This window comes from Ostrinia furnacalis, unplaced genomic scaffold (assembly GCF_004193835.3).
Source record: "Ostrinia furnacalis isolate ACB-3 unplaced genomic scaffold, ASM419383v2 OfSCF2515, whole genome shotgun sequence".
Taxonomy (NCBI): domain Eukaryota; kingdom Metazoa; phylum Arthropoda; class Insecta; order Lepidoptera; family Crambidae; genus Ostrinia; species Ostrinia furnacalis.
Window position 1 is genome coordinate 36691 of NW_021132754.1, and position 13253 is coordinate 49943.

A 13253-nucleotide genomic window follows, 5' to 3' on the forward strand; every position below is an offset into this window, starting at 1 on the left:
GAAGGGGTATCTTTGTTCAACAATTACGTCGAAACTAATAGACGTGGACTAATAAATTTACATTCGTTTTGTAGAATAGCTCAAATACTAAAAATACAATGCAAATAAAACATACCTTAACGACCTGGTTTTTCTTGTGTTGGAAAATAACTGAAAAAGAAGTTAAAAAAGTAATGTATTTTTCTAATTAAATCCAATCTTACTCCCATAAAATGTATGAAACTTGTGTCTGCTTTCTTCTTCTACTAATAGATAATTTTATTAGCTATCGCATGATATAAAATATTTGCCTATTAATGTTAAGCTACCCACGCTTTAACTTGTTTTTTAAAGAAGAGGTGTAAACTAAAAATTAAAAACTTAAATCAATGTAATTTTTCGAGAAATGGGTCAGGCCCCAAATTTGAAGTATTTTCATCGATAAAATTGTCCATAGATTACGCCTTTAAAGTTTGATCACTACAAGCCCGGACACACTGTATATAAAAATGAAACCCGTTTCGCGTTGTCACGGCATCACGTGTGAACGGCTGAACCGATTTCGATAATTCTTTTTTTTAAATGTTTGTGGAAGTCCAAGGATGGTTCTTACGGAAAAAAATATTAAGAAAATCTCTACGCTAAGGCGGTACGAAGTTCGCCGGGTCAGCTAGTTTTAAATATTTCTATTCTTTTCTAAGACAACCTAAACACATTATATCAATGAAATGTTGAATTCTTAATGTTTTGAAATAACTAATTGCTTTTTAAAAATCCAATGTGAAGTAATTAAATGGATAAGAAGTACAAATAATATGACATAAATATATTCATGGGTAAATTAAAGGCACCTAGATCAACAATTTCAAGTGCTCCCATGAGGTTGTCGTAGTATTCTAAACAGCAAATAACCCGCATGCAAGTGTCGAGGTACGCTAAAACCTCAGATCATAGAAGGGAATAGATGTGAAACGGGGGCGTGGTGCGTGTCTCCGCGATATGCCCTCGGCATATAACATCGGCCGCGTAGCTAGGTTAGTCGCGATTCAGTCGTACTAAGGAAATGTTCTCCGATATTTTGGATAATAATGTCGTTACGTGCAATAAAACAAGTGAAATAAAGAACTACAGGAACAATGGAGTCATTTCCTACATGTAAGTATTGCAAATCCATTGGTATTTTGCTTATAAATAAAAAAAACTAAACATTTTTACGAACGAATTCAGTGCCGTAACAGTTACTGCGATATCGAAATCAGTGGTGATAAAAATTCTAACACACTTGTACATTGACGATTTAGTTAGTAACCACTTTATGTCATGCTCAACTACTGCGCAATGTATTTAATTTCTTCCGATATCCACTGTCGTGTGAAAATACACAGTACGGCCGCATGTGCCGGTCGTAACATAGTGCCGTGCTCGTGTTCTAATGCGGTTTCCTATTATCGATAAATAGAAGTAAATTATAATTTTCTATTTTGTAATTTTAAATAAAAAAAATATGTGTTACTCTAGATTATAAGATTATACAAAAAAAATAATAACAGTAGAAGTAATTAGTAACTGTAAACTATGTAATTACTATAAGAGCTAGTTGAACATTATTTTTGATAAACATATGCGGTACGCAGATCGCCATAATTAAAAAGTAAATAGTTAGTGATAGTAGTTAATAATAACGTATAATAATAAAAAGGTTTTCATACATAAGCATTTTGTGAAATCAGTTTCGAGCCTTGCCCCTAGCGATTTAAAGTATCGATATCTTGTCGACTCCATTTTATCTTTGTTCTCTCACTAGCATTTTCTTAGTGTGCGTCACGTCACGCGGCCATTGATTGGCCATAAGGCATGCCTTCTGGCCAATCACAGCACTTTTAAGCCGGTTGCACATGTTGTCGTAGACTCTCAGTCGCTTTGTTTTTACACAGTTGAATGTGTGTGTGGGAGCTGTGGTGGGGGAAATGTGGGGACACTGGTTCTCGTTGTAGTTACGCGCGACTTCATATCTATTCTCTTTCTATGATCTGAGGTTAAAACTCACATCAGGGGTACACAGTCTTATCTTTCATTCTTAGACTCTAAACACTCGACTTCATCCTTCATCGTTTCTGTTAATTTGCGCGCCGACGACGTGAACTGGGTCTGGGTTCTGAAACAATTTGATGACAGCTTTTAGATTCGAGGGAGGAAACTGCTTTAATACAGGAAATCTGATTGGTTATTCAAAACCACAGATCACAGAAACTAAAGGGAGATGCGACAAGGGGGCGGGGTCGGTGTCGCAGCAATATGCCCAAAAACAGAACACATTGCTCGTGATAGCAATGATGACAGCAGCGACGTCATAATGTAAACAGTTTACATTGCTTGCGTAGTACTAAAGATTATTCAAACGTGTACCGATACCGCAGTGGATAATGAGCGCATATTTTGATTACTTTGTGTATATGAATTTCAAATGCGACACTTACGCCCGTATTCACAAACGATGCTTGCTCAAGTAAAGCAGCAAATCGAACGCACAGCGTTGAATAGAGCTCTGTGTTGGTTCGTGTGTCACTCTGTGCGTCCACGCGCACTGTGAGACCTCATAGTTACGTTTGTGAATACGGGCGTGAGTTTCGAACTCAGCGCATTATTTGGCATCTCTCTATATCTCTGCGTTCAAAACACTTCGCCGCTTCACTCCGCCGTGGTGGAAACCGGGCCTAAGAGTAAGCTTCTCACCGCGGTCCATTCCCGCGGGCGTTCAGCGCGCCGCTCGGGGCTCGTGGTCGGGCAGTGTGGGCGGGCCGGGCGGTCACAGCGCGGCGTCGCGCTCGTCGCCGGCGCGCGGCTGCACGCTGTTGCGGCACAGCGCGAAGAACTGCGTCGGCCGCAGCCGCGCCTTCATCGCGTCGAACCTGACAAGGCAACATCCAGTTTAGTAGGCGCACTAACAACAACTCAACGATCACCGACTTGCGGGCACATAATTTTTATTTCATAAACGCATCATGTTTAAAGTTTATGAAATATTTCCTGAATTAAGTTTGTTGTTGATTTGAACGAAACCTACCACCAAATAATAGTTTATTCCGGGTCATGAAATTTATTGAACCATAGCAATTTGTAAGGAGTATCAATGAGACAATTTGTCATAGTTCGGAGTTCTTTTGGTCCAATCGCTATCTAAAATAAATAAAAATGTTAAATGATAAGTTGATTTGCTATGGAAATTACTGTCTTGTGCTATCTTGACGACGTATTCATTACTAAAAGCGATAATGAAGCACAAGAGTATCGGTACGCACCTCCAGCCCACGTGGTGCGTGCAAGTGGCGCAGAGCGCGATGGTCCAGGTGTAGCCGGGGAACCAGGAGTACTCGGCCGAGGGCGCGCCGTCCAGCGCCACGCTGGCCGCCGACACGGTCACGATGTCGTGCATGTAGCCGCCCAGGTTAGTGTAGTTGGAGTGCACGCCCTCCGACGACATCGGGAAGATGTGCTCGCGCCGCGCGATCTCCGTCATGCACGCCGAGCAGCATAGCACGCTCTTCTGCAAGTGTTTATGTTACGGTCAAAACTCATTATCGGCCAAAACCACTTGACTGCAAAAATCAATCAAAAGTGGTCTTGAATGAATTACAAACCAGACTAAACGACTTATATAAGTGATATTGACTAACGCGCTTGGTCAAAACCACTTGACTGGAAAAATCAGTCCAGACCAAGGACATCAGACAAAACCACTTTTGACTGATTTTTGCAATCAAAAGTGGTTTTGACTGATTTTTGCAGTCAAAAGTGGTTTTGACTGATTATGAGTTTTGACTGTAACATTTATACATCCAACGTGGTCACTGGCCTATTCACATAACAAAACTTCAACGATTTTCTATCGATTTGATTCACGTCACTTTTCGTATTCACGTGTTAATCGCCCAATTTTGTTTCGACTTCGTTTTTATGCGTATTTAATCGTTGCCTCCGCGGTATTCACCTATCCTATTTTGAAGTTTGGTTCAATCGGATGACAGTGATTAAACGTCAAATGACTTATCTTTGAGTCGCGATCCTATCGAGTAATCGTTGTATCGAAATGACACGTGAATACGGATCTAGGACTGTTTTTTAATAGGACGATTTCTAAACGTGAACGACATTTTGACTGTTTCAAAATATGTACGTGGAAAAGGGATGATGACTGGGTAATGAAATCGAAAATCTATTTAGTTCGTGAGACAGATAATTAGAAAATATTAGACTCATATTTTTTATTTTTTTCCATAATCGAATAATTACAGTATTATATTGAGTTGAAACGTCGTGTGACGTCACTTTTGAGTAAAGATTCTACTCAAGCGTGACGTATCGCGCCATTTCAACTCGATGTAGCACTGTTATTATTTAATTATGAAAGAAAATAAAAAATATGAGTCTAATATTTTCTAATTATCTGTCTGACGGACAAATAATTGAAATTTTGTCATCTAAAGTCTGGTCCGTGAGCACGTAGAATCCCGTCCAATGACCCCAAGCTATCCATCCCTATCGCTCGCTCGTAATGAGGGCTATCGTTTTAGCGCTCACCAGTTAGCGCCACTGTAGAGTAAGGTCCTGTCACTTGCTAGTAGCGAAGACAGTGGCGCTAACTGGTGAGCGCTAAAGTGGTAGGAGGACTATCGCAATTGCACTCATCAAGATGGCGCCACTGTAGAGTAAGTTTCTGTCAATCGCCAGGGGTGCCAACTGTTAAGTAAAAAAACGATAGCCCTCATTATGTTGCTGTTGCGCTCGCACACTCACTGCGGGCGCTCGTCGCACAGTCGCGACAGCAACATAATTACGCGCGAGCGATAGGGATGGGTAGCTTGGGGTCATTGGACGGGATTCTACGTGCTCACGGACCAGGCTTTAGCCTAATATAACCAGTGGGCTACCACCGGTGCGCGCATACGTCACGAGCGGGCACGCACCCGGGCGATGAGGCGCAGCTCCATGTGCAGGCGCAGCAGCGCGTTGTCCACCGCGAACAGCGCCAGGCGGTCGCGCGCCGACAGCGCCAGGTTCGACGCCACCCAGAACGACAGCGACACCGGGTCCTCGGGCAGCTTGTCTACGCATATAGGAGCGTATAAATATACACAATAAGATTCACAGGCACATAACGTCGTTGACGGGTGAAAACCTCGGGAGTACCGAAAACAAAACTTTTCAGGAGAGACAAAAAACCGTCTTCTAATTCAAATTCAATATTTATTTGCACAATTTTGGGTAAACATAATGGTCTTTTGGGTAAACATAATGATCTTCTGAATATTTTACGAGGTTTTCATTGAACGCGGTAGATGGCACTACAATCATCCCATTCGAATATAGGTGAGCTCCAATGAGGGTTTTCGCGAATGAAAGATCCGCTAGATGGCGGGACGTGGATGTGGGGTCTGACTGCTGCGTGATTGGTGGATTTTGACATATCTGTCAATGTCATGTCAAAAATAACCAATCATGCAGCATTTGGACCTCGCGTCTACGTATTGCCATCTGGCGGATTTTAAATTCGCGAAAACCCTCATTGTGCGTTGAGAACTTGAGAGGTTTTCTTACCCTACATTAAAAAGTGTTGTTGGTAAAAATTCGACTTACGAAGTTTTCACACATCAACGACGTTAAATAAATAAACAAATTAATCTTAGTAATTGTACATTAGTCGACTGACCCAGGTTGAGCGTGGCGAAGTAGCTGGCGATGTCGCGGCGCACGCGCGTGTAGTCGAACATGTCGTACACGAACAGCGGCCACGGCGTCACGGCCGCGTCCATGCACCGCAGCCGCCGGTCCAGCTGCCTGACATACATTACTTTTACTATCATGACGGTAATGACCACAGATCACAGAAACTAAAGGGAGATGTGACAAGGGGGCGGGCCGGTGTCGCAGCAATATGCCCAAAATCAGAACACATTGCTCGTGACAGCAGCGACGTCATAATGTGAACAGTCTACATTGTTTGCGTAGTATTCGAACGTCGAGTACTGATACCGCAATGGAATAATGAGCACATATTTTGATTACTTTGTGTGTGTCAATTTCTAATTCGACACTGAGTTTCGAACTCAGCGTATTAGCTGGCATCTCTCTAAATCTTTATGGTAATGACTTTAGCGTCGTGTAGATCCTGCATCACGATGATACTATACGTACGGCTCTCGCGGGCGGCGGTGCGGGTCGAGCGAGGCGAGGCGAGCGGCGCGCAGCGGCTCGCCCAACTCCACCTCTGGTAGAACGCGCACCTCCACAAACCGCATTCTGTAAACACATAGCAAACGAATATCATATCTCGTTCAACCTTAATAAAGTTACAGAGTAAGAGAGAAAGATAGCCGAACGGTGAAGGGGTCGAACTGTAGCCTTATTCACGTAACAAAACTTCAATGACAACAAGTCGATCGAGTAATCGTTCTATCGAAAATGACCTTTGTGAATACGGATTTGGAACTGTTCAATGGGACGACTTCTGAATGTCAGCGAGATCTTGACTGTCAAAATACGTGAATTATGCCACTGGAGACTTGTGATCCGGGGAACACGGGTTCGGTCCCCACCGTCGCTCGACTATTGTGGTGAGCTCACTCGTGAGTCGTGACACAAGCATATTTAGCTTAGTACGAGGTGTTAACGGAAGTAAAAAAAATACTAATCATTACTAATAATCTTAAAAAAAAAGAAGTTGAGAAAGTAGAAGGAAGGCTACCGACCGCGAGTAGACGTGCACGGGCGCGGCGTGCGCGGGCGCGTGCACGAGGCGGAAGCGGTGGTGCGCGCGCGCCTTCAGCGTCAGCGGCTGCCGCGCCTCGCGCGCGCCGCACTCGAACACCTCGCACAGCACGCCGTAACCGCTCACCACCGTGCCTGTCTCGCTGCACACGATAATCGTACCCAGTTAAATAAATATGTAAATAAACAAAACTTTATTTCCGAAATGCCTTTCGGAAATAAAGTACCCACAACAAATACTAAAAAAAAAAATCACTGGTGTAATTAATCAATTGGATCACTTTAGACTTACTAGCAGTCCCTAAACTAGGTAATACTTATAAACATTTTATTTTATTTCTCACAGTGCTAGGCTAGACTGCGAGTGCTAATATGGACAGTCGTATCTTTAGTACATCGCGTCATGCTTCGCTCGCGCCCGCGTATTCAGTCTGGCCAAGTACACAGAGCTGACATTAACAATACTAGATTAGGTGAATAGATTTTTTTTAAGCTTGAAACATGGTTTTTCAGACAGATGCTGTTTATTTTGTAACCTATTATTTTGGTACCGTTTGAAAGAGCTCGTGAAGCACTTTCAGGATCAGTAATTAGATTTTTTAATATCTTGTATAATTCAGAAATAATTGAGTGCTCGATCACTTATCGTTTCCATCCTGTAAGTTTTAACTACTACATGACTTTCGTGACAAATACAACACTAGCACTAGACTGGGCGGCAGGTACATACTCGGGGCACAGCAGGCCGAAGAGGCGCTCCTTCTGGATGGCCTGCAGCGCGGCGGAGTCGGCGGGGTTGGGCAGCAGCATGGGCACGGTCTCGCCCGGGAACACGGCGCCGTGGTGCGCCGCCGCCGGCACGCGGCCCGTCCAGCCCGGCTCCAGCACGCGCCGCCCGCTCACCGCCACCAGCCCCGGGCCCATGTACTGCCGGCGTAAACATTCATTACGGACTCTTAGTTTTGAAGGGCAATCGTCACACTTAGAATCTTCATTGGGCCATTTTGCACAATAGACATGTTGACACCACCAATCAATTGACGTACTTTTTAAAACTGTCAAAACAAAACTCTCCCATAGATTTTGTATGTCACTACAAGCAAGCGACGTCACTATTTTGTCAACTCAATTAAACTACTTTTTTCAATTACAATGCGACCAAAAATCGTAATTTACAGGTAATTTTAATTAAGTTTTTAAGACCAGAATGAAGTGACTTTTTAGGAAAGTTGCGATTTCGAATTATTGGGAAATGGTGTCAAATTGTCTATTTGTTATTTATCTTCCTACAGCCTACTCATACCAACCCAGATCCCCCAGAAAGCAAGCATTATCCTGCTTTCGCCTCCGAGATTTATTTTACCATGTAGTACCCCTGTACGACAACCCAATCCGCACACAATATTCAGCGTAGTAGTATTAAAAAACAAAAGAGCGGGCAACCCCACCCCTACCACGCTGTGGGCTCGGTGTCCGAGCGGTCTCATTCCTTTGTGCGCACGCGCAACGACCGCACGCAGTATAAGAAAAATGCTTAAGTGACGTCACCAGGACGTTTTTACCGACAAAAAACGTAATTATTTTAAGTTGTGCAGTGTAGTGACGAGAATTAGACCCAACAAAAGGTTGGTTGTAACAACTATTTTGTGCAAGTGCTCGTACATTTTTATTATAAGCGTTGTGACACGACGCGTAACTTTGACCCATTTTTAGCTCCAAGTTAACGCGCGATGTTAACCAGTAGCCATTTTTTTGCTCCGAGGTAATGCGAGATGTTACCCAGTAGCCATTCTTTTGCTCCGAGGTAATGCGAGATGTTACCCAGTAGCCATTTTAATTGAATGATCAAACGAACTTACCAAGTGAAGTTCGATCTAAATTATCCTGTTTTCGCCGAAGAGATTTAAGGTCCCTCCCAACCCGAAGATTTCTATATCTTCTTCCCTGGAGGTAAACGTCAATGTCATCTCCTCTCTAAATATAATGAGACCGCTCGGACACCGAGCCCACAGCGTGGTAGGGGTGGGGTTGCCCGCTCTTTTGTTTTTTAATACTACTACGCTGAATATTGTGTGCAGATTGGGTTGTCGTACAGGGGTACTACATGGTAAAATAAATCTCTTCGGCGAAAACAGGATAATTTAGATCGAACTTCACTTGGTAAGTTCGTTTGATCATTCAATTAGTGTCTACTACATAGGTACATTACACAATTACAGTTCAACAAAAAGTACTGTGGTTAATGTTAATGCATCTCATTTTAAAATGTAGAGTAAGTGCTCTCTAAATGGCGGAGGCAATTCTGTGCTGACAAAATAGATCACTTACTGTATAAAGTACCTGCCTACTTACATTTAGACTTTGAGTAATTTATTATTATTTTTGGTTCATGTGATTGTAAAATTAGTCCTCTTTTATAAGAGTTAGTAAACACATTTATATTAGGCGTAAGAGTTTTAAGAACTTATTGTTATTTGTTTATTTTATTATATTATGAGCCCATCAACTAGATAAAAATGCATAAATATTTGACACAAAAGTATATTAATTGTTTTATACAGCTTATCACAATAAGAGTTACCTAAAATATACTTACAGAATGTGAAGCTGCCAGCGATATATCAAATGTTTGCTCTTCCTCATTGTCATCGGAGTCGCTGGACTCTCTCGCTGCTTCAAGTAATTCCGGTCCCTCTGCAATGAGTATGTCGTGGCCCATCATGCTGTTCTCGTCGCTGTCGCTGTCGATGTCGAGCTCATGATCTCCTCCTCCATCAGGATCCGCGTTTTCAGGTTGATTAGCTAGATACAAATAGAATACTCTTATCAATTTGTATGCAACTGTGCATACGATTACTTATTCACATAGTTACTGTTGATTTTAATTGTAGGTAAATAAAACCACTACAAAAATCGTTATCGATAAATTCATAAAAATACAAAGAAAAATCTGTTGGATTAGATTGTAGAGAACAGTTGTGTTGCAAAACATACCATTTTCCTCCATGTTAACGCTGATAAAAGGTATCTCGAATATAGATTGCTAATTGCCACTTTAATTACAATTTATCTGATTTATTTCCGATTATGTTTAAAAAAATATGACCAAAATAATTCGCATCGCAGTTTTTGTTTAGATGAGTTTACGAATATCGTTAATCATTTTAAGTACAAAATGACACAAATAAAATTTCACAAATAATTTCTACAACAACAACACGTGAAATAAAAAAATGTTTACTTTGTAAATCTATCGAAAAAGCAATAAAATGATTATTTTAAAAGATATAATGATAAGTGTGATGCAATCGAATTTATTTTACTTGACCATTAGAAGAGACTTCGTAAAACATCAAGTTGTCGTTTAGAAAATAGTGCTGTGCATGTGCTGTGCTGTGTCTATAAAGAACAAAAGAATAGTGCTTTTTTTACACTTCCAACGAAATGAACAATAGTAAAAAAGGCCCTTTTACAGTACTTGTTATTATTCTGTGCTTTTACACTTAATTTCTGTTAACTGGTTTCTGCTTTGTTTGGTTATATTTTATTTTTAATACCAAAAATATCCGTTACATTTGAAAGTGTTTTAGCACCACTATTGTATCCGAAATATCCAAATCAATATCCGAACCAAACGTCAAAAGAGAAAATATTTTTTAGTCTGTAATTAGTGTCCGACCGAATATGGATTTTTAGCCGAAAACGGAAACGAAAACGAAGCTTCGGCTACAGTCTTATTTTCAGCCGAAAACGAAAACGAAAACGAAAATGACCTTCAACTCTCAAATTTCAATCTGAAATTAAATATGTAAAAACTTTGAAAACCGTTAATGTTTTGACCAAAAACGTAATGAAGTTTGACAGTTGTTTTTGATAAGGATTGATTAAAGAAAACCGGCATTAAAACACAAAAAATTGAATTATGAATTCTTAGTAGAATAATTATTTCCGGTGTATATTGAAATATTGGGAAGTGAAGAAGAAATAAAGGGTGTCCAGTGGGAATTTTTCAACTTCAAAAATGATTCATACAAATAAATTAATGATTTTTTATTATTTATTACTAATGCAAACTAGAGTTCAACAATGCGGATTTATTTTTTTATAGGCAATGTCTTTTAAATGATGCCCGTTTTACTATAGGCACTCTCACAGCCGGACCCTTACATTCGCAACTATGCGAGCGCAAATCGCGCTAATTATTTTCCTGCAATTTCACGGCGAATATTTTCTTACAGAACCTGAATTATTTAAGGATTGTTTGCTGTAAACTTTTGACTTGAGATATCCCCTCAAGAAAAAGTCGCATGGTGTGAGATCTGGTGACTGAGACGGCTAGGGTATGTCCCTGTACGTGCTGATCATTTATATGAAAAAAATAATAGTCCTCAGTGTCTCCATCGAGGTACTCTCCGTGTGTGGTGAGACACCTTCTTGCTGAAATAGTAGTTGACCGGGATGCAGTTGCAGTTGTGGTATCAAACATTCATCGATCATTCGACAATACATTTCAAATACTTATTGCTCAATTGCGAACGCTCTGTAGGCTCCCCGACCAGTGACTCATGGCGTATTTCAAATCCGCATTACTCTATTTTGAAACAATTAAACTTAATGAAAACTCTTTGGTTTTATTTGTATTCAATTCTCACTTGACACCCTTTACAACGTAACCTCACTTCAAAACTTCAAAAGAGTGTGACAATACCGCGTCCGTTCAAGTCTGATTGGAACCATATCGATACCTCTGGGCTCAAAGGTCGTAAAGGACGAAGTACGACTTTTCAGGAGAAGCAAAAAATGTTTTTTTATTTTTTTATTCGACGATAACTTTTTTGTTTTTTGAGCTATTAAATTATGACTTATGAAGAAAGTGCTTAGAATTCACAGCATTTTCCGAAGAGGTATTGAAAAACTGGACTAGAGCTGTATTTACTGAGATAAATTTCCTTTACGCCCTCAAAATTACAATAAAAATACCTTTACGCCCCTCAAATATTCGTCCTAGGCAAGTTACTCAGGACGTAAGTCTATTATTTCACAAAACTACAAGGTAATAAATGACAATTTACATAGTTTTGTAGGTTTTCATAGGTCGTAACGGGACACCCAGGTAAGGTATTATGAAAGGGTAAATTGATGATTTAGCATAAATATTTAATATTTTATGGTATTTCATATGTAATATACCATTTCTTCACATATTTTTAATTAATTATGGTCTTTTAAATGAAATAAAATTATTTTCCGTATCTTCATAATTTAATGCACATAATTTATGAAACTATTTAACGTTAGAAGTTTTGATATCTTCGAACTAGAAGAAACTATTTCCGATATAAAAACGAATTTAGGAAATAAATATTATGACGCTTTTAAATAAAACTTCATAAATGTCTACTTTATAGGAAAAACCGAAACCATTTTTTTTATTTATTTAATCATTATTATTGTTTCGAAAAACTACAAATAGCGGACTTAATTCCATAGGGCAGTCTGTCCACCAGTTGACCTTATGATAATGCAGATAGAATAGAATTATTAAGGACAAACGAAAACCAAACTATAATTATTCTAAATTCTAAATAGATTAAACATTATTAATTCATAATAGCTTAAAATTATGTCATTGTACATGGTATAAAAGTAGAAAAGGTAAGATAACAAGTAGGAAGGTTTTCATTCCAGTAAAGTACATCCATTTACTTTACTCCTACATAATACCGTTTTTAAAAGCCAATTATTTTTAATATAACTTCAAAAAAAAAACTGCATTCACGCTTTTTAGTAGATTAAGTCTCAACATTTATTTTCCCATGTTGTGTAAATATTTTTCCTACTAGTTATACTTTATTAGCTGATCCAAATAACTTTAGAAACTATATTAATTTATTATAATTGTAACAGTCAAAACTCAAAAGTGGTTTTGACCAAGGGCGTTAGTCAAAAAGACTAGGAAATCACTAAAAATAATTGTTAAGTGTAGCATTTGTGTGATTTGTGCATACAAAATAATGACACCTAAGCTAAGATACTACAGTAAGGCGACTTTTTTTTCTCATAATATTATTTCTCATATTTTTTTTCTGAACAAATTAAGCTTTTTCAATTTTTATGATGACTATCCTAACTTAATAAGGTAATACGTTATTATTTTATAGCATGTTTTTATTTCCTTAAATCATATTTTAATAATTAATAATAATTATCTTTTACCTGACAAATACCTACCTAGTTTAATATACCACGCAATCTTGTATACCCATTCTTATGATGCACCATACAAGAATGCATGGTAAATTCAGTGAACTGCTCCTGAATCGAATGTACCTACTACTATTATTTAATTTTCTATTTATTTATATTAACCGGCAGACAGTGGTGACTGAGTTTGTTGCGGCGCTTCTTCTCAGCACTTGCCAAATGTTGGTCTCGAAGCGCTGGTAGGGTAAAAAGATTATGAGACATGTAGAGGCTCCTTAAGAGCATAATTATGACGATTTGTAAGA

General features: G+C 39.3%; 1 protein-coding gene across 1 annotated transcript; it reads right to left on the bottom strand.

Annotated features, from left to right (window-relative positions):
* Nucleotides 1-644: 644 nt before the first annotated feature.
* On the bottom strand, nucleotides 645-9908 carry LOC114355806 (E3 ubiquitin ligase component cereblon). The gene is made up of 11 exons (XM_028308827.1): nucleotides 9739-9908; nucleotides 9341-9546; nucleotides 7475-7671; nucleotides 6726-6887; nucleotides 6172-6276; nucleotides 5687-5814; nucleotides 4944-5083; nucleotides 3279-3523; nucleotides 2713-2888; nucleotides 2023-2134; nucleotides 645-921 (listed from the first exon to the last, which is right to left on the bottom strand). The coding sequence occupies exons 1-9, from the start codon at nucleotides 9749-9751 to the stop codon at nucleotides 2786-2788; spliced, it is 1299 nt and encodes a 432-aa protein (XP_028164628.1). The 5' UTR covers nucleotides 9752-9908; the 3' UTR covers nucleotides 645-921; nucleotides 2023-2134; nucleotides 2713-2785.
* Nucleotides 9909-13253: the final 3345 nt, after the last annotated feature.

Coding starts and splice junctions, on each gene's coding strand:
- LOC114355806 (XM_028308827.1), bottom strand. Junction 5,815..6,171: donor CACCGCCGCCCGCGAGAGCC/GTACGTATAGTA, acceptor AATGTATGTCAG/GCAGCTGGACCGGCGGCTGC. Junction 5,084..5,686: donor CTTCGCCACGCTCAACCTGG/GTCAGTCGACTA, acceptor CTATATGCGTAG/ACAAGCTGCCCGAGGACCCG.